This window comes from Equus quagga, chromosome 5 (genome assembly GCF_021613505.1).
Source record: "Equus quagga isolate Etosha38 chromosome 5, UCLA_HA_Equagga_1.0, whole genome shotgun sequence".
NCBI classification, from domain to species: domain Eukaryota; kingdom Metazoa; phylum Chordata; class Mammalia; order Perissodactyla; family Equidae; genus Equus; species Equus quagga.
The window spans coordinates 85,477,410-85,497,380 of NC_060271.1; the positions used below are offsets into that span (position 1 = coordinate 85,477,410).

The 19,971-nt window shown below is 45.7% G+C and overlaps 1 protein-coding gene and 1 pseudogene across 1 annotated transcript; one reads left to right on the forward strand and one right to left on the reverse strand.

The window, feature by feature from the left end:
* The first annotated feature begins 1,204 nt into the window (after window positions 1–1,204).
* Window positions 1,205–1,382, forward strand: LOC124240544 (uncharacterized; annotated as a pseudogene).
* Window positions 1,383–2,134: 752 nt separating this feature from the next.
* Window positions 2,135–9,633, reverse strand: LGALSL (galectin like). The gene is made up of 5 exons (XM_046662114.1): window positions 9,205–9,633; window positions 8,314–8,385; window positions 8,075–8,163; window positions 7,234–7,411; window positions 2,135–5,286 (listed from the first exon to the last, which is right to left on the reverse strand). Exons 1-5 carry the CDS (start codon window positions 9,610–9,612, stop codon window positions 5,143–5,145), a joined length of 891 nt encoding a protein of 296 aa, XP_046518070.1. The 5' UTR covers window positions 9,613–9,633; the 3' UTR covers window positions 2,135–5,142.
* Window positions 9,634–19,971: the final 10,338 nt, after the last annotated feature.

Genomic DNA, 19,971 nt, shown 5'->3' on the forward strand with positions numbered 1-19,971 from the left:
TCAAGCATCCTGAAGTTTACCACAACCAGGGACCTGTGTCTGTTTCACTCATTGATGTATCCAAGTGCTCAGAAGAGCAGGTGACACAGCTCAATAAGCACCTGTTGAATGAATGAAGGCCCGAAGGGTTTTTGGCACTCGGGGCTGCAATTATGGATATCTTCCAGACCATCTGATCCAAAATGCTGTCACAAAACAAGCATAATGTCATATCCCACAAGTGGCCTTCCTAGCGAGACTGGGGGGCAGGGGAAGCTGTCCTATCTCTGCTCAACAGCCTCGGCAAATTGTCCCCACCTTAACAGACCTCTCTCTGCCTACACTTAACTGCAAAAGCCGTGACAGAGACCAGCCCCACAGCTTTGCATATGTAAAAAAAGAAAGGGATTAATAAAACCAATTAAGGTATAAGTAGGATTCTAGATCCAGCATGTGGGTAAATCTCTCTCTGCTCACTACCCATAACTGAAGCTAGGCAAACTTCTACAAGCCATAGTTTTTTTATTTGTAGCCAGAATAGTCAAGGGATCAAGTTTCCTTCCTACTCATTCAAACCACAGGAAAGAGAAGGCAAGAGAAATGCAATCTCACTTTTGTATATATACTGTGCTAAGACTATATTTAACAATTTATTAAGAACCCACTGCATCCTTAACAGGTGGAAGGATGAAGAAATTCATAGATCTATACAATGGAGTACTATTCAGCAATAAAAAGGAAAAACTACTGATAGACACAACATGAATCTCAAATGTACTACGCAAATGGAAAGAAGCCAACCTCAAAAGACTAGACACTGTAAGATCCTCTTTATATGACGGTCAGGAAAAGGCAGAAGTATAGGGAGGGGACACACATCAGTGGTTGCCTGATTAGGGTTAGGAGTTGGGGACAAGTTTAACTACAAAGGGGTAGCATAAGGGAATTTTTTTTTCTTTTTTCCTTTTTCTCCCCAAAGCCCCCCGGTACATAGTTGTGTATTCTTCGTTGTGGGTTCTTCTAGCTGTGGCATGTGGGACGCTGCCTCAGCGTAGTCTGACGAGCAGTGCCATGTCCGCGCCCAGGATTCGAACCAACGAAACACTGGGCCGCCTGCAGCGGAGCGCGCGAACTTAACCACTCGGCCACGGGGCCAGCCCCAGCATAAGGGAATTTTTGAGGTGACAGAACGATTCTGTCTCCTGACTGAGGTGGTAGTTACAAGACTCCATCCATGTGTTAAAACTCATGGAACTTCTTATCAGATTAATATCTGACACATCTTCTATCTGAGGACAATAGATTAAATGGATTTTTGGAGCCTGGAGTTGGACCAGGAGCTTGCTCCCTCTGCCCCATGCAGTGGCCTGGAATGCAGTACTTCCAGGACCAGTGCACCCCTCCCATAAAACAAACAAAAACCTCACCAAACCGTGCACCAAAAAGTGAACTTTATGTAAACTACATTTAAAAACTCAGTGCATACACAACACAAACTCATTAGGTCTCTGAGGGCCCTGAGACACTTTCCTTCCCTCGATCAGCTTATCAATGTGGGACACACCCCATCAAGTGTGTCAAGGACTAGTTGCCCCGAGGCACTCAAGGGTGGGTTTGGGAAGCATTTAACTGTTTTTCCAAATTGTTTTTTTTCCTTTTGTTATGTTCAGGAGATGCAATCACCAACCACCCTGAACCAGACCAAGCCTCACCACGAGAGCTACACCTATGACCTCTGCCTTATTTTTACTTCTAAGATCTCTGCAGGAGGAGTTTAGGCCTTAATATTACCGTGACCTGCAGTGTGAGTAGAAGCATGTTTTCCAATTGAGCCTGCGCAAGAGAACACCCCTCTCCCTTTTGAATATTCATTCCCCATTTGAAATAAATGTCCCTGCGTCCCTTTGTTCAGGGACGCCAGACTTCAGAAATGATTCCTCATGGTCTCCTATTTGCCACAAACATACTTTACTTTGTGAGACGACTACTTCTGGTGGAGACTGATTTAACCCACCAAGGACGAACCCACTTTGGTTTCAGCAACAAGTGGTCCGGGAGTACGAGTGTGAGGGTGAGAGAACACTGATATTCCAATGGTCTATGCTAAGTCCATCATAACTGGTGCCAAATCTACCATGTTATAAACTGGAAGCCATTTTGTAGAAAATTCTTTTATTATAGTGCAAATAACTTTCAGCAGTGACATAATGTAAGAACACATTTAGCAACATTTTACACCACGCAGTAAATAAGAAAGTGTTTCTTTGAAAATATGTCATCATAGGAAGATTATTTCTACATTAATGCTGGAAAATGCCAAGGCTGTTGTTTCTCTCGAGGCAACAGGGCTCCCTCCCTCTTTTTGGATATTTTCTTTTTAATACAAATGAAAGGATTTGCCATTTTAACAAATCACCATCAATTCTAAGAGTGATCTCTTAGGGGGGTTTTGAAAGGAGCTTGGCAAGATTTGAAATGGAGTTTCCAATTTTAAAAAAATAATAATTTTAAGACAATTCTGGGTAACCCAAAAAGTACAAGTCACTTCTATTAACTTCTAAGTAGATACATACATTCACTCCAATTTTGATGCAGAAATGGACAGATTGTCTAAAGCCCGCCGTTTATTCCCCCAGAGCCTGATTGTTATTTATACTCCTTGGTTTTGGTTATATTGCAAAATTAGGGCTCTGGTCAGAAATAACACCTTCCATACCCAAATGCTTTCCTGTGAAGCTTTAAATTGCACTTTTTATCCTGAATTCCCACCTTAGACCTCACATGCCGAACAGAGGAGCCGAACAGAGGATGTGAACTTTGTTTCCAGTTTACAGCCAACAAATTAGTATAGCTGGATTAGCCCCCTGCTAATTTAGCTAGAACTGAATCAAACCATCACATCATTCAGGTTAATTCCAACAGGCTTCACCAAGAGGTTCCCACTGACCTCCCAGAGAAACGAAGGGTTACAGTGTATCCTTATACTAAGCTGCCTAAGGGCTTGGCTGCTAACCGGTTAGCTGATAGGGAGAGAGAACAGAGTCTCAATTCCAAACAGCTACACTCCCAACTCCTCTAGTTTCTGCTGAATTATGCACCACATGGGAATGGACAAACACCGAAGGAAACCTTCTGTGGGGGGGTCTTCCACCATAAGAATAATCAAAACCCCTACAAATATATTTCAGGGTGCCTTCTCTAAGTGTCTCTACAAACACTCTTCAAAATCTAGTGGCTTTACAAGTTAATCACAGGCTTGCAAACACCTGAAGCCACAGAACAGCCCTCTTGGCTGAATATGGCTGACGGAGTCAGCTGGTACATAAAGCTTTTCAACGCTCAGCCAGTCTTACTGGATAAACTATCTTCTTATATAACACCATGGAACTGTGCTAAACAGTTTCAACGTTGAGAAGAATCCAAATATATCACCTATAAAAAATTCACAATTTTAGTTTGCTTTTTCTTAGACTTTGGTACTGAAACACTGTCTACATTCTCAACACGTGAAAATGACGTGGCCACTTCAGTGCCTCTGCATGTTGTGTAAAAAAAACTCAAAAGCAAAGCAGGACAAGGACGTGTCATAAGACGCAGTATGCTGTACAAACAAAACCTAAATTATATATAAACACACCCCCACCCAGCACCCCTTTTTTTCCCCCAACTACCTGACCAAAGCAATGCCAAGGGTCTTCCTCTTCAGGGTCAATGCAGTTTGTGAAGTTCAGCTCCCAGGACTCCAACCGTCCCTTGCTTTGCAGTAACATTTATAGAACTGCAGCCTCCTCTGAGAGATGCTCTGCTGTCTGATCGATTCCACAAGTGCACAGAAAATCCTACAGCTTAATTGGGAAGCATTCACACTATTGGCTGGACTCAAAGACCTGGAGTTCTGGAGTTAACCTTTCAGATACACTAACTGGATCATTTCCTAATCTGGATCCCATCCTGCCCTAATATCTCAGCACAGCCAACCCAGTAGGAAGCATCCTCTACTCTGAAGCTCCAAAGGCATTGCTTAGGGATATTGGTGAGGGTCACATGATAAAAGTTATACAATGAGCTAACAGCTTATGTTGATAGAAGTTATTTCCAAGTAAGTTATTTGGGACCATTTGCTTCTGCTTTACACTACATTCCAGAATCATTTTCATACTATACTTTTAAAAGTTTATATAATAGTCATTTAAAAAGTTGTCTATGCAATCACCTCTTACATGTTTCCAATTAGTTTAATACAATGTAATGAGCTATTATGTAAATCTAGGGAAAAGTAGTTAATTAGTCTTAAGGAAGCCAATCCTGTGCTAATTCACAGTAAGGAAAAAAAGCAATGTAAATAGAATTGTATATAATCGTCAATAACTTGAAAAGCAGTTTTATCGAAATGTTGCAAAATCTTCCCAAAAGCACTTACAGCAATTTATATCAAGAGATCCTAAGTTTAGGGGTATGGAGGATATGACTCAATTCTTTACGGTGGAAATTCACCTGTTTCATGATTGTAATACGGAATATCCCCCCCTCGGACCTACGATATTTATACATTCAAAAGTTTGTAACTTGCTGTTCTTGAGACATTAATCATTCTCTAACACATACGTCGAGTATAAATAAATAACTACGGGAAAGCTTTAAAAATCTGAATTAACATTATGCTGTGCAAAAAAAAAAAAAAAAAAAAAAACCAAACCTTGAACAACCTACATTCTATGTAAATACCCTGACTAAAATGTTGGTTGTGCTACACAATTCCACTTCAGTGCAGAAATGAGTTGATTTTGGTGTACCGTCTTTGTTGTTGTTAAGGTTTTAGCACTTTTGTTTCTAAACACCATCTTGCTTTGAAAAGACGAATAAGTTGCTACCACGTCCCAAATCATCATAAATCCATTTCAGTTTAGTCTGAATCAAATCCAGCAGAAACGTATAACTTTGTTCTGGGAATAATGGCTCGGTGTCTTTGTTTTGACAGCTTCCTAAGGGCGAACCACCGTTGAAGTTGTCATTTTGGGCTTAAACTGCACAGAAAGAAGAGACAGTGAAGCTTGCCTTTTGTTTTTGTTTTTCTTTAAGTCTCCAGATCTTGCTAAGACATTTCGTCCAGTCAGATAGTCGTGGCACCTGATCCTATTTGAAACAGAGGCGGTTCAAACAACATCAGCCCAGCTTAGTGATCTGGAGGTCCCCGTTTATCTTTATAGTGTCGATCGCAGACAACGTTTGAACGCGGTGGTAAAAATCGAAAAGTTGGTGTCCATCCACAAACACTCTGAAACGTGGGTGCTCACAAAGAATTTCCACCTGTAAGAAACAAAATGATAACCTCAGTTCGTAAGTTCAAGGAACCCCTCTGGGGAAAATACTTCATTTTAGAGAAGGAAAGGCAGCATCTTGAGTGGTTTTCAAACACTAGAATCATACAGAAGCCTTGTTTAGAACACAGATTGCTGGGTTCCACCCCCAAAACTGTCAATCTAATAGGCCTAGGGTAAGGTCTAAGAATCTGCATTTCCACCAAGTTCCAAGGTGATGCTGATGTTGCTGGAAGGAGGAACATGCTTTGTGAACCACTGCTCTACACTATTCGACATCCTTTAAAGATTTAAAATTGTTTACGCTTTAACATTTCTGCTTTCTCCTTGCACCCCAGAAAATGACGTAAAGTAGCACGGATTTATTTATACGGCATAAGGCCTTCACTACCGTCCCCTGAATAATTCTATCCCACCTTCAGAGGAGCCCCTCACAACACAGAATCGGTACCCACTAGCAGCATGTAATAATAGTCTTGACGCTAAAACATGGTAAATAATAAAGCACAGAGAAGGTTACACAGTAATTACCATTGATGTGTAATTAACAAGGCTTTGTTAAGCCAAATAGAAATACTGATTCCATATGGTAAAAGCTTTTTCCTCCTCTTTTCCTTAAGTAATTCACCAGAGAGTTTAATCATTGGTTCTGTGGAATGTATTTATTAAAAGCATTGGGATTCACCATACAAGGAGGCACTCCATATATGATATTAGTCACATTTAATTCATATTATTACTAAAATTATATCACCAAGAAGGGCTGATTTCATTTTAATTTTGTTGTTGGGGACCATTTTATCCTCTTGGCAGTCAGAGGCTCTGGTTACTCACACTCATGAATTACATATTACGATTCATCATTATGAAACTGTCACAGTCAAGACGAGCCTAAGGGGCCACTGCCACCCTGGAGGACGGGGAGGGTAGGGATGATGGGCGTGGGGTGCCTTCCCCAGACTACGATTAGATGGGCGACAATCTCAACTCTATCCCTGATGTGAAAGTCATGGATTCTTATTTTCCCCCTAGACTGTAAGAAGAAAAATTATTACTTCTTCACAAGGCCCCTGTAAATTTCTAGATGAAGAACAACAGGTTAAGGGTAGTTCTACTTCATTAGGTGTATATGCACAGCAAGCTTTTAACTGAGTTATCATTACTGTGACGTACGTTAACAAGGTGTAGTGCAGACAACGTCACCAGGTCTAACATTTCAGTAAATCCTTTCCTAACACACTACTGACTTGCATCTCTTAATTGGCATCATCCTTCAAAGAGCAAAGAGCTGCTAACGCTGCTTGACTGGATGGGAGGTTTGGGCTGTGCTTCCTGCCTGCTAGATAGTGAGGAGCAAACCTATACTCATCCAGGCCCAAGGGAAGGAATCTGTCAGCCACACAGCCTGTGACGATGAAACAGACTGAGGCTACTTAACCCAGAGGGGGAAACAAGGGCATGGTCAGGCCTCATTAGCAAAGGGAACAAGAGAAAATGAAGTGATAATCACTACATTCTCAAAAAAGTCATAACTAATAAGGTTTAGTGCTACTTAAAGGGTGAGGAAAAAATGAGGCTAATTCTAGATGCTTAATATTTATTAATCAATCAGATATTTTGGGACGGGTATCTACTATATGTCTAGTACTATGTTGAGTACTCATCGAAAAGTATTTCTTCTTAACAATCTGGTCATATAAATATGGGTTTATTTACTAAAAGTATTGGCTAAATAGAGCCAAGAGCTACTATGGTGAGTATTAGTTCATATCATCAAACAGAACTCTTTTGATCTTTTTTCTTTTTTTCACCACGAATGCCAAATTTCCTGGACAAGCAAAGATTCTGGCTGCTGAAAGCATTCTTGGCACATGCCGGAGGAGTAGAACACCGTCACCCTGCCAGTGGCTGGAGCTGGCGCCCTCGAGGTACTCACCCTGAATGGCTGGTCTGGGATGAATGGAAAGTAAGGGATTGCTGACTGTTCTTCACCCCTTTCCCCAGATATACAAGAATTTCTGAGTAGCTGCCGGTCTGTGAACACAGCTTTGAGTTCAATCGCCACATCGGCAGGAGGATCTTCCGAGTCACCACAGGTCAAGCTGATGGCAAAGCTGAAAAGAAAACGGTCCCATTTATTCAGAGTTGGCTATAACCACATTTAACAACGACCCAGGCTCCCATATTTCCTCCTCCTAGAGGTCTGTCTGCTTTTAATGGGCCACTTACTCTTTACATAGGAGATTAGACTATGTACGGACAAGGAAGATTACAATCAAATCAGTTATTTTGTTACCTAAAAGAAGTCCTGCCGAAAACCGTGGTGGAGTTGAAAATGACTAACATTAGGGATTGCAGATACCTAAAACACCCACACAGTGTCTTAATCCATTTCAGAAATCTCAAAAACAGCCCTAGAAATTGACCAGAGGAAATAGTATCTTGTAAAGCTTGGGTCTCATTTATATTGATAGTTCTCGCTCCAAGCACCACTTTTAAAAACCATTAAAAAAAAAATCCTTTGGCCTCCCTAAGGGTCAAAGAGAAAATGACGTGGGCCTATATTTATAATCTCTGATATAAACAGCTGTCTGGAGAAATGATGGCTGAGATTCATGCACATTCTTTTCATGGGAACATGGTACTTTCCTGGCACTTCCAACTAGCAACGCGGGTCACACGGAGAGGAAGAGGAGGGGCAGTAAGCCCCCGCAGGAGTGGGTAGGGCCTTGTAACTGCCGCATAGGTCTTGGGGGAGCACAAGGACTCTGCCTTACCTTTCCGGGTTGAGGTCTACGATGCCCATTACTAACACCTTCTTGCCTGGTCTCATGCCACCTTTAATGTGCCCACAAAATGGAACTATCTGCAAAGGATGAGAGGAGAAACAGGAAGTTTACAGCCTCTAAGCGAAGAGCTAAGCCCTCAGATCCTGAGGACATGACCCATTAGAAAATCCAATTAGAAAGGAAGAGGGTACAGGCAGAGACACAGAGCACAGAACGAAATCATTTACCAGTCGTGGGAAGTACACGTCGGCTTGAACTGGAGAGCCCAAGGAGTTGTTTAAATGCCCATCATCTAGTTTCTAAAAATAGAAGCACACAGATTGGCTTTCCAAAGGCTCTTGTTTTGGGAGGAGGGGAGGGGAGCGGGGGAGGAGAGGAGGGGGCGGGGAAGAACCTATACAAATCTGCGGAATCTAGCAGCCCTCACAGAACACAGGCAGCGTCTACAGATGCTGCCGCCTCCCAGTCCATTGAATAACCGCAGAAACCACCGGAACAAAACCTGTCCTTTGCAGCCGGTAGCTAAGCCTCTGAAGATCCCTAGATCCTTAAGATCTAGATCAAAATCAAGGTCGAGGCACACCGGGGAGCCAGAGCCCCGCGCCGGAGGAGGGCAGGCCCCTCTCCAACTACAAACGCCTCTGCACCCGCTGTCGCCCAAGCCAGTCCGCAGGGACGTGGCTGGAGTGGAGCGGCCGCGCTCAACTTCTCACGGGAGCCCCGGCGCGGACCCATTTCCAAGGGGGAATCCCCGGGACGTCGGGGGCGACCGCGGGGGGCGCGCCCCAGACACACACACGAGCGCACACTCACACATGCAAAACGCACACACCTGGCCGGGGGCTGCATGGCAGAGAGAGGGCTCTCGGTCACCCCCACCCCGCCGTCCGCCCAAAACACCCTCCCCCTGGCCAGCGGCCTCCAGCCCGGGGCAGTCCTGCCCCCCACGCCGTCCGTGCACACCCGGCTCCTGCTAACAGGTCCCGGGGCGCCTTCCCACGCGGGGGGCGCGGGTCTGGGCCTCAGCCTCCTCTCTGCCGCAGCCGGGCTGGAGCGGGCGGCGGCGGCGTGCGGGGCCGCGGGAAGGGGGCGCCTCGCGTGCGCCCCGCTACACTCACCACCACGGCATCACTGTCCGCCACCGATCCCGCCATCTTCCTGCACAGCGCGGCGGGGTGCACGGCTGGCAGCCGGGCGGCGGGGGACGTGGGACGCGGCGAGCGGGCGGGGATCCCGGGGCGGTCCTGCGCCGGGCGGGGGCGCGGGTCCGAGGCTAGCTCGTGCGCGGGCACGCGCGCGGGGGCGCGCGCGCGGGCACGCCCGGGGGCCCGGCGCCGACCCGGCAGGCGGGAAGGGGGAGGAGGAGGAGGGGAGGGAGAGGCCGCGCGGCCCGGGAGGTCGGAGGTGGCGGCTGCTGCCCGGAGCGTGGCTGCCGAGTCGGGGCTGCTTTGTTCCGCGGGGTGCTGCTGTCGCCGCCCGAGGAAGAAAGGTGGCGAAAGCCGCGCGGCTTCGGCCCTGGGCGGCATTTAAAGGCCGCCGGGCCCGACTCGGGAACCTTGAACAGGGCGGGGACCAGACTGGGCTGCCGCGGCTTGCTCAGCTTGCCCTGCCCCTCGGCCATTGGACGGTGGCAGGAGGCTGGGGCGGGAGGGACGGGCCTGTCCAGGTCCGGGCGTGCGGGAGGGCGGGGGCCCGGCGGGAGGGTGGGTGGGACTGGGGGATGAGGAAGTGGGGACCGGGACCTGCCAGGTAACAGGTGCTTGTGACACCCCCGCCCCACCCTTCCAGCCAACCTCCTTCTTCTGCCACGTCCTGGGGCAGGGGACGGTGGAGGCAGAGGTGAAGGGAAGACTGGGAGGTGGGTAGGTCTTCCAGAGCTCCGACGTCTTTCAGAGAATTCCAACAACGTGGGAGGAAAGATTCATTGGGCTCTCTAGGTAGAAAGATCAGGAAGGGTCCCTAGACTTGCACAAATAAATAATTGACCCTAAAGCAAGAGGCAGGACTCAGAGTAGGGACTTTTGTATCCCAGGAGGTTGGATACAGAATAGACCTGTCTCCAGTGGAAGGACGGGCAGGTCTGGGGATCCCTGGAGGCTCTCTCTGCGGGGATCTGGCTAAGTCTGCCCAAAGTGAACTGGGCACGGTGACTGTCCTCAGAGAGCCTCCACTGGGCCCTGTGTTTTACAAGGCACCTGGCCAGTCTGGGGAAGTGTTTCTCACTGAAAATCTCCTGATACCCTTTGTGGAATAATTCGCAGCGGGTACACCCCTCTCTTATTCCAAAGCACAAATTCCTTTATGGCGTTTCCACATTAGGATGATTATGTAACTTCTCAGATAAAGCTGTATCAACCATACCCTCTATTAGATGACATCTTGGCTTACACATTCCATTGTGTGAATCACCAGGGTGTTTTACACTAATAAGCAGGGAGCATGTGTGACCTGCTGCCATCCCAGAGGGGCCCTCAGAGGCTCCCTTCCAGCCGCTGTTGCTTGCTGTGTGGCCTGGAACATCACTGCGGCTTTTGTGTCTTAGCTTTCCCTTTATGGACCAGAGCTAATCACGGTAATCTCCGTGGAGTAGGGAGAATTACCTGCACACACTTGTCAGCCGCAGTCATATCCTTTGTGAGCCCTGAGTTAGACACTGAAGTGCAGCACAGTTGTGGCTCACATTTTTGCTCTTGTTTACCATTCTTACCTCAAAATCACACCTTCTTGATTATTTTACAATATCAGGCAGTCAAAGGAAACTACTGACATTTTGAAAGCACACTTCAATATATCTCAATTTCTGAGAGTCTGTAATAGGGAAAAACCATTGAAGTAGTTTTTTGGTGTTAGCTAAGCTGAGTGACACAATGCACCATAGTGCTTAAAAAGCGCTTGCCCTGGATTCCGCCCGTTGGCGCAGCGGTTAAGTGTGCGCGTTCTGCTTCTTGGAGGCCCGGCGTTCGGATCCTGCGTGTGGACATGGCATGGCTTGGCAAAAGCCATGCTGTGGTAGGCGTGCCATATATAAAGTGGAGGAAGATGGGCATGGATGTTAGCTCAGGGCCAGTCTTCCCCAGCAAAAAGAGGATTGGCAGCAGTTAGCTCTGGGCTAATCTTCCTCAAAAAAAAAAAAAGAAAGAAAGAAAAAGCCCATGCCCTAGGTTCACATCCTGGCTCTACAATGGACTGGCTGGGTGATCTTGGATAAGTTACGAAACTTCTCTGTGCCTCTGTTTCTTCATCTGTGAACCAGAGATGACACCAATGACAATGATGAACAAGAGACGACAGCAATGACGATGATGATAGTGCCTATCGCGTTATTGGCAAGATTAAGTAAATTGGTTCCTTTACTTTGCTTAGAATGGTACCTGACATAGAGGGCACTTAATCCTCAAAATTACTGTGTGTCTGCCATGTACCAGGCACTGGGGTTCCAGCAGAGGCTTTTTTGTTGATCTGATATTCTAGTGGGGAAAGGCAGTCAATAAACAAATAAATATATAATATGTCAGGTGGTAAAAGTGCTAGAAAAAATAGTAAAGTAAGGCGGGGGAGAGAGAGGGGAGGTGGGTTGCTGCTATTTACATAGGGTGCTCAGGGAAGCCACCTCTGGTAAAGTGAGGTTTGAGAAGACCCCCAGTGGGAGGGAGGGAGTCATTTGGAAGTCTGGCAGAAGAGGTCGCTGGCAGAGGGAACTGCAAGAGCAAAAGCCACAGGGTGAAGTATGTAAAGAAAATGTTGGGTGCAGCTGGGGTGCTGTGACCAAAGAAATAAGTAATGAGAAATGGAACAGGCTGTGCAGACGCTGTGAAGATTGGCTTTTACTTGAGAGAGATGGGAAGACACTGGAAGTTTCTGGGCAAAGGAGTTTCCCTCTACTGTGGCTGCATCCCTCTGGCTGCTGTGTGGAGTGGCCTTTGTGGGGAGGGTTGTGTGTAGGAGGGAGCGACTTAGGAGGCTCCTGCACGCATCCAAGCAGGATATCATGGCGGCTTCGACATGGAGGTGGTGGAGATGTGAGAAGCCGTGGCCCTTGGTGAGTCCCAGCTCTTGTCACTATGTAGCTTTGAGAGTTCATATCGACTTCTAAGCCTCAGTTTCCTCACTACAAAATTAAGGGGTTCGGCTCATTCATCGTTCCTTCTTAGCTCTTAGAAACTTCTTCTGGGTCCTGAAAAGCTATGTAAATACCATCGAAATTTAAATGGGTTTGAGAGTAAGTGCTGCTGAATGAAAAGAATCTTGGGTTGAATCTTCTGATAAGTGGTTTTGTAAGGTGAAGAATAACCCTTTGATTTATTTTGTAAGTGGAGTTGAAGATATTTGGATTGCTTGAGATGAGTGTCTTACGTTTTAGGAATGTAAAGAATAGGATGGTAGTAAACCTGCCCAGAACACTTTAACATGGAAAATTGCCTTTTGTTCCAAAAATGCTTGATTCCTTCTCAGTCAGCCTATGGGATGGTTCATTTTGAATATGGAAAGCAGGGAGAAAGCCTAAATGAATTTTTTGTGTTATAATTAAAGCTGAGCAAACTACCCCTTACAGGGAAAAGTCATTAGCAAATTAATGAATTCTAGAGCTTAAATTTTTTTTTTTAGTTGTATAGTGAAAGATAGGCAAACTTTGCTCTGTGCTTTGATTACAGGCATTTGTGTCTAAAAAACATTAACCAAGGCTGTGACCCTTTTATGAAACACAACAGTGAAATTTCAAGATGAACTGCATTATTGCTGGAAACTGCTAGAAAGGCTAAAGAAGGGGGAAGGCATTCAAACAGATGATTAGCATCGAAAAAGAAGTATAAGCAGGTCTTTGAAGATAGACTTTGCTAAGTGATCTTCCTAGATGAAAATGGTAGAATCGCTTCCTTTTTTCCTTCCGATTTATTATGTTTTATTCAAATGTATGCATGCGGAATTTCTAATATTGGGAGGAGCATACGGCATTGACATCAATTCAGCAATCATTTTATGAGTATTGGTAGGGGCTATGACACTGTGGACCAATGCACGCGTCTTGTCCTCCAGAGCTTCCAGCTGACTCTGGGGATCAGTGGCAGAATATATGGTGGGTAAGATAATAGGCCTCAGACCTATAGCCTGAGCACTGAGTGGGGAGATCCACTCTTGTTTGGAGGATTAAGGCAGCTTTCTGGGGTACCTCTGACCACCTGCACAGCAGCAACTGCCACAGTCCCACAAAAGCAAGTCTTCAAAGACCGCACTGCAGCTCTGTTCGTGGCCTGAATTCTAAACCCACTCCTCTCCCTGGTCTGGCCACCAGCTGAACCCGTTCCCAGAGGCTGCCTTTTGTCTCCTGCCCTGGTCCAGGTAGACATGTACCTCCTTCCTTACACTGTGAGTGCCTTCTTAGGCCTCCTGTGGGCCCTGGTCTTCTGGCCCTGCCTGTGACTTTCAGACCACTTGTTTGCTGTCTGAGTGTATATGCACGTTGGCTAGAGCAGAGTTTCTCAACCTCAGCACTATTGACGTTTTAGGCTGAGAAGTTCTTTGTTGTGGGAGACTGTCCCGTGCATTATAGGATGCTGAGCACTAGATGCCAGTAGCACCCCTCCCTCAGCTATGACGACCATAAATGTCCTCAGACATTGACAAATGTCACCCCGGAGTGGGGGTGGGGGCAAAATTGCCCCCAGTTGAGAACCAGTTATCTGGAAGATGCTTTAAGAGTCCTATTATTCATGTTTATATGTATGATGTGAAATTTATCCAATCTAGTCTAGAGTAGAAACTTGCACATCAGAAACATCTTCCTTTTTCTCTGGCAGGTCATTGCTTCCTGACACTATAGGAGCACTTCATAGACGGTTCCACAAAGAATACCTAAAGCAGGGGCTGGCCCGGTGGCGCAGGGGTTAAGTGCGCACCTTCCGCTTGGGCAGCCTGGAGTTCGCCGGTTCGGATCTCTGGTGCGGAAATGGCACAAGTTGACACGCCATGCTGTGGTAGGCGTCCCATGTATAAAATAGAGGAAGATGGGCACAGATGTTAGCTCAGGGCCACTTTTCCTCAGCAAAAAGAGGAGGATTGGCAGCAGTTAGCTCAGGGCTAATCTTCCTTAAAAAAAAAAAAAAATAATAATAATAAAAGAATACCTAAAACAAAGGAGGACCTGTGAGGGCCCCTGTGGAGGTAGCTGCCAGCTCAAAGTGTCTTTGTGATACTGAGAAATGTGTGTGAATTTTGCATTCTTTTCCACAATATTGCTGTGTTTATTTTTGATATAAACATAAGGTGCTCCCTATACCCATAAAAGCAGTAAAATTGAAGTGCCCTAAATGTTTACCTTGTTTATCCTGTGGCTTGATGCCCTCCCCACCCCAGGCCCCAAAAGGTACTTGCAGCTACTTTGAGGAATAAGACATTGCACAGTTTTATAGGCCAGTCAGGCTTTCAACTCAATCCTTAATTGTTTTTGTCAGACCCGTCTCTGCTCATGATAAATATTCATGTAGGCAGCAGAATAGACCAACTCAGCATTCTTGTATTTACGTAGTTAGGTAGGAGGGCAAACATTTATCAAGCTATTTTTCTCAATTTCAGTACATGATTAAAGTTCTTAATTATTTTAGGAACTGTGGTCACGGTTATCAAATAATTATTTCAGGCACACACACAAATTTGTGTTGTACCAAAGTAATTATGGGACGACCATAAAACTTGGCAGTCAGTGCCAGTTCCTAACATTTCATTATTTTCCGTTTATTTACGAGGAAACTAGAACCAGCCTCCTGCTTGTGTTTTAATTACTTAGCACAGGAAGGATTGATTTCAGAAAACCTCCGTGCTGAAGAAGATAATGAGCCCAGTCCCAGGAGGAGTTCAGGTCTTCAAAGGTATGCCCTGCACCCTACCCTGGGGATGTCACTGTGGGCCCTTTAGCTAGAGCGCAGCCCCCTCCAGAGAGAGCTCACTCCTGTGAAGGTAACTAGAGCCCTCCCTGATGGGAAAGCGGAAAGCGTTCTGCCGAGGAAACAGAAAGAACACTGCTTCCAGCGTTTGGAACTGGCAGAGTAAATGAAAGATATTTTAAGATTCTTTCCAGCAGGGCTTTGGGCGTACGCTGAGAGCCAAGGATGGGCTTCTGCCCCTCCTCTCCAGCCTCACCTTTCAGCAATTCCAAGAGGTGGATCTGTTCTTCAATAAGGAACGTGACAGCCCCTGTGGCGGTGCCCCAGGCCTGATCTCACTCTTCTCATTTCTGTTTTCATTTGCTGGTTTATAGTCCTTCTTTTTATTGCCTCTGTGATTTTATTTTCTTGCTGTCAAGTGGCATAAAGGGTTTCTTAGTTTTGCAGTTTCATGGAAACTTGTGTGGCGTGGCTGGGTGGAAGGAGACCAAGATTCAGATTTAGCAGTCATTTGGAAATCCTGACTAATGGGGAGGAAAACTCAGGAGGCATGCTGCCAGGGTCATTTGATTTTGCGAGGAAACGTGTCTGGGTGACACAGATTTCTGGACTTCTTCAAAGGTGAACTATGCAGAGCAGGGATTAACACAGCACGGCTTCTGGACAAGCCACGGCCAGGAGAGACCTGAGGATTTTAACCTGGCATCCCAATTTGACTAACCAAAGAGATTCAGAGAAAACAGAATTCATCTATTTATTCAACAACTTGTTATGGAGCTGGGCTCCATTTTAGTTGTCATTATGATCGTTTTTTACTTTCCAAACAACCAACCAACCAACCATACACACATGTGCACTTATGATGCTTGCCCTCCCCTTCCACGTGAATTCTTTAAGGGTATCTGTGCTCTCCTCATGTTGCAGACGCCTCCCTGCACACCGCCTCCTGCATCTGACAACATTCAGAACGGCTCTAAGAGCTTCCCCACCAACATGGCAACAGAGCCGAGAAAATAAAAATGAAAGGTTTTGAATTCAGAGGCTGCTACCTTCCATTCTGCCTCCAATCATATAGCACATTTTCTATCTAGATTTAGTTTGGTTGTGTTGATTTTAGGCCTGAATTGTTCACATGATTAATTTATCCCATAAAGAAAGATTAAGTGAAGAGTTGAAGAAATGTTTTCAATCGCAGAAGTTTAAATTGGCTGGCTACATTGATTAAACTCGTGGCATTTCATTCTTTCACAGCTTTGGCCTTGGTTGGCTCAGTGTTGCTCCTCAACCTAAGAATCAGTTGGAAATCTATAAGTTCAGGAGGGTCTGGGCTTGACAATACTGTTCAAGATGGCCTGGCATGCGCACACATGCGTGCGTGCGTGCGTGTGTGTGTGTGTGTGTGTGTGTGTGTCTTTGAAGGCGGGGTGGAGTGGGGAGGGAGGGAAATTTTCAGCTTTTCTTACAAGGCAATAGTCATCTTAATTACCAGGAATAAACAAAGGTAACTTGGGGAAAGGAAGCAAAGAAGCTGTCTTTGCTTGTTTTTGATCCCATCAATTTAATGCCAGGGAAAACTCCATCAAGAGAAGAGAGGAGCCTTATACTTTTTTTTTTTTTTTGAGGTGACTGAGGCAGAGATACAGATATTAAATATCTATCCTTTGAAGCTTTCTCTGCTAACAGATGTTCTCCTTGGCACTGATCTGGAATCTTCCCTCATACAACTGGATTCCTGACCAGTTCTGCTCACCTTACACATCAGTTGCATGGGCCCTTAATGGTAGAAAATAGCTCGTTTCCCCAGTAATCCCAGCTTCTCCGCTGGACAGGTTGGCCCACTTCATTCCTGGCCCTTCGGGCTCCTCCCTACTCCTTCCATTTGCTCTGGGTTCTCCTTCTGGGCAGGTGCTTCCTCCACTGCCTGTCTTTAGTGAGTAGGTTCTCAGCCTGAAAGAGAAAATTAATAACAATATGTTCCATATATATGGTCCTTCTTTGGAAGGCAGAATTTCCTGTCTTTCAGGAGGCCAATATTCATCCTTTTCTCTTTTAATCACCATTGACAGAATGTCGTAGCCAGGACAGGCCCAAAACTGAGTGCCATCCCATTTTGAGCCAAAGTAGTATAGCTAATGATTATTCGAGAGAAGTTGCAACCAAAGGTTGGTTCTAGATGATTTATACAGATTATCCAATGCCAGGTGATGTGCTCTAAATAGAAATAAGGAGGAATGATCTTAGTAAGAAGAGAAGATGGGTGGAATTTCTGAGTATGGACAGGATGAGTGTTTTTTCAGGTCTAGTGATGGTTTTAATCTACAGTGTTGTTTATTCTCAGGGCCCTAATAGCAGCTCATGAAAGAGCCACAGTTTCGCCTAAAAGCCCTTAGAAGTTGTTACACGATGCTAGGATAGAGCACCACCAGGAATCTGAGAGAACCCACGTCTTTTAGTCAATTGTGATTCAACTCCCTGCTTCAGTGCTGCGTTTGTGTTTAGTCGGCGCAGTCTTTTGAAAACATAAATTGTGTTACGTCAACCCCCCTTAAAATCACTTGGTGGGTTCTCATGCATTTAGAATGAAATTTAGAATTTAGAATGAGACTCTAATTTCCTTCCGTGGCTCTTAAGGCCCTACAGAATCTGGCCCTCTCTGTCCAACTTCACCCATGGGCCATACTCTCCCTCAATCACTACTTTTCAGCCCAAACTGGCTTCCCTGGAGTTCTTCCAACCGCCAAGTGTGCTCATTCCTCACGGTCTTTTCGTTTGCTGTCCCTCCTGCCTGGGACATGTTTCTCCAGGCACTTTTCTGGATTCTCATCCTTAAATTCTTAACTCAGATGTCACCTCCCAGGAGAGGCCTCTCCTAATTAGGCCCTGGCCACGGCTCTTTACTGTATCCTCATCTTCTCTGCAGTATTTACCTCCATCTTTAATTGTCTTGTTTATTACCTGGTGTGGCCTTTCCACACCAGAGGGTAAGAGCCTTGAGAGCAGGATCTTCTCTTTGTTCTTCATGAAGTGAAGTGAAGCTGAGCATAAAGATTTATTGCTTTATTGATTGAATGAGTGAGTGAGTGAATGAGTTGATGAATAGTACACAGTCAGAGATCTGCAGATGAAGTATAACCTCAGTGCTATTGAGGACTCCGGGGTCCCAAGAATTCACTCATTTCCCTCCTGTTACACAGCCTGAGGACAATCATACTTGGGTTGACGTGTGAAGAGTCTGCACCGAGATGTCCTTCGCACCACTGAGAAATCTTGATTCTAGATGCCATATAGGTTATATATAAATTCACGTTAGACATTAGGCAGAGTTGTCGAACCTAAATTTTAAATATTAGAAAAGGCACTTGTAAGCAAGAAAGGTAGAATTGTAAGATCAAGCACAGAAAAGGTAATAGGGAAAAAAATCCCCAAGCACAAGCATAGCAATGCCATCGCCATATTGGTAGTTTTATTGTTTCCTCATCCTCATCAGGAGACTCTCCGGCTCTTCAAAGTAACCTGACATTGAACATCAACTAGAGCATCTTCTCTAAGAGGGATGAGCAAGGAAGGTGCTGCCTTTCCAGAAGACTATTTAATTTTATTTAACAAGCACTTACGGAGTGTTCACTATGCTCCAGGTACTTCTCTAAATACTTCGTAAAAGCCGTCACAGGTTAAGTAGGTTAAGTTCTCTGAAAGTTGTGTTGAGACGGAGTTTAGGGTGTGAGATGCTTATTAGGGATTAACACCTTTGAAGAGAAGGGAGGGAAAGCAGGAAGAAGTCAACTGCATTGCGGGCTCAACGAAGCCTCGGTCAACCTGGCGGGGAGCTTGAGGCGAGTGCTCCTTATCAGGGTGTCCTGCATCAGACCAGAATGGCCCGCCTTCACACCCTCTCTTCACTCAGTCACTAACCGAGGGTACCCCGAGGAAGGGCATGGCCTCGGGCACAGCAGCTCTCTGCAGCTGGCACAGACTGGAGTGGCCGAGATCTGGAGTTTGTCTGCTGACCATCCTCCCTGAATCCGGGCAGCAAGTTCTTCCTTGAAGAGGGATCTGGGCAGTGCCCCTCTGTCTGCTCAAATATTAACTCTTAACCCTTGTGACGACCCTATGAGGACGGTTATTATTATTATTATTATTCCCATTTTACAGATGAGAAAGCTGTGGCATGGAGAAATTAGTTAACTTGCCAAACCAGGTCAGGTAGCAGAGCTGAGATCTGACCCAGGCATATGGCTCCCGAATCAGAGCTCTTAACTACTCAGCTAAGCTGTCTTAGCTATTACTTCATAGAGAGCGTTGAGGACGGCCTAACAGCAATAATAACAACAATGATATTGGCGCTGCACTTTGACATTGAAAAGTGCTTTCACGTTAGTGTTCTAGTTTTTAATTTAGTTCTTTCTAAGGTGGTACGTGTGTGTGCACATGCGTGTGCGTGCTTGCCTGGTACTGGTGCATTTATTAAGAACCACATCAAAAGGTGATAATTTGGGGTTGCCTACTGTATTTGAATATTAAATCCTACCTGTAAAAATCTAAGAATCAGTCTAGATGCTGAGGGGCAATGACTGGGCCTGAATTCCATTACGAGACAGCAGGTGCTGGGGTTCTTGTGCTGGCCTGAAACAGGAAGGGTCCTTCTGGAGTTTAGGGCAAGAGAGTGAGTAGGTGGAAGAAAGGCTATAAAATGCAGGTTCTGTGCATTAGGTAAAGCAAGCTCTGTGCTGTGCCAGTCACAGGAGTAAGGTTTTAGATTTAAGGGCCTGAGGGAAAAGCAGGTGGCACCATGAGGAGAGGATACAGGAAGGAGAGGCGGGTTCAGCAGGTGGGAGCAGGGTGAGCCCTGGGCACTCTGCAGAGGGTCTGTAAGACTGTGCGATGCTGTGAGGAACCCGGAGGGCAGCCGAGGAGGTAAAAGCTAGGGGTCTGAGCTCTCCTCAGAGGGGAAGCATGTGGACTTGGACAGAAGATGGGAGGAAAGAGGAAATCCAGTGGCAGCAGAAC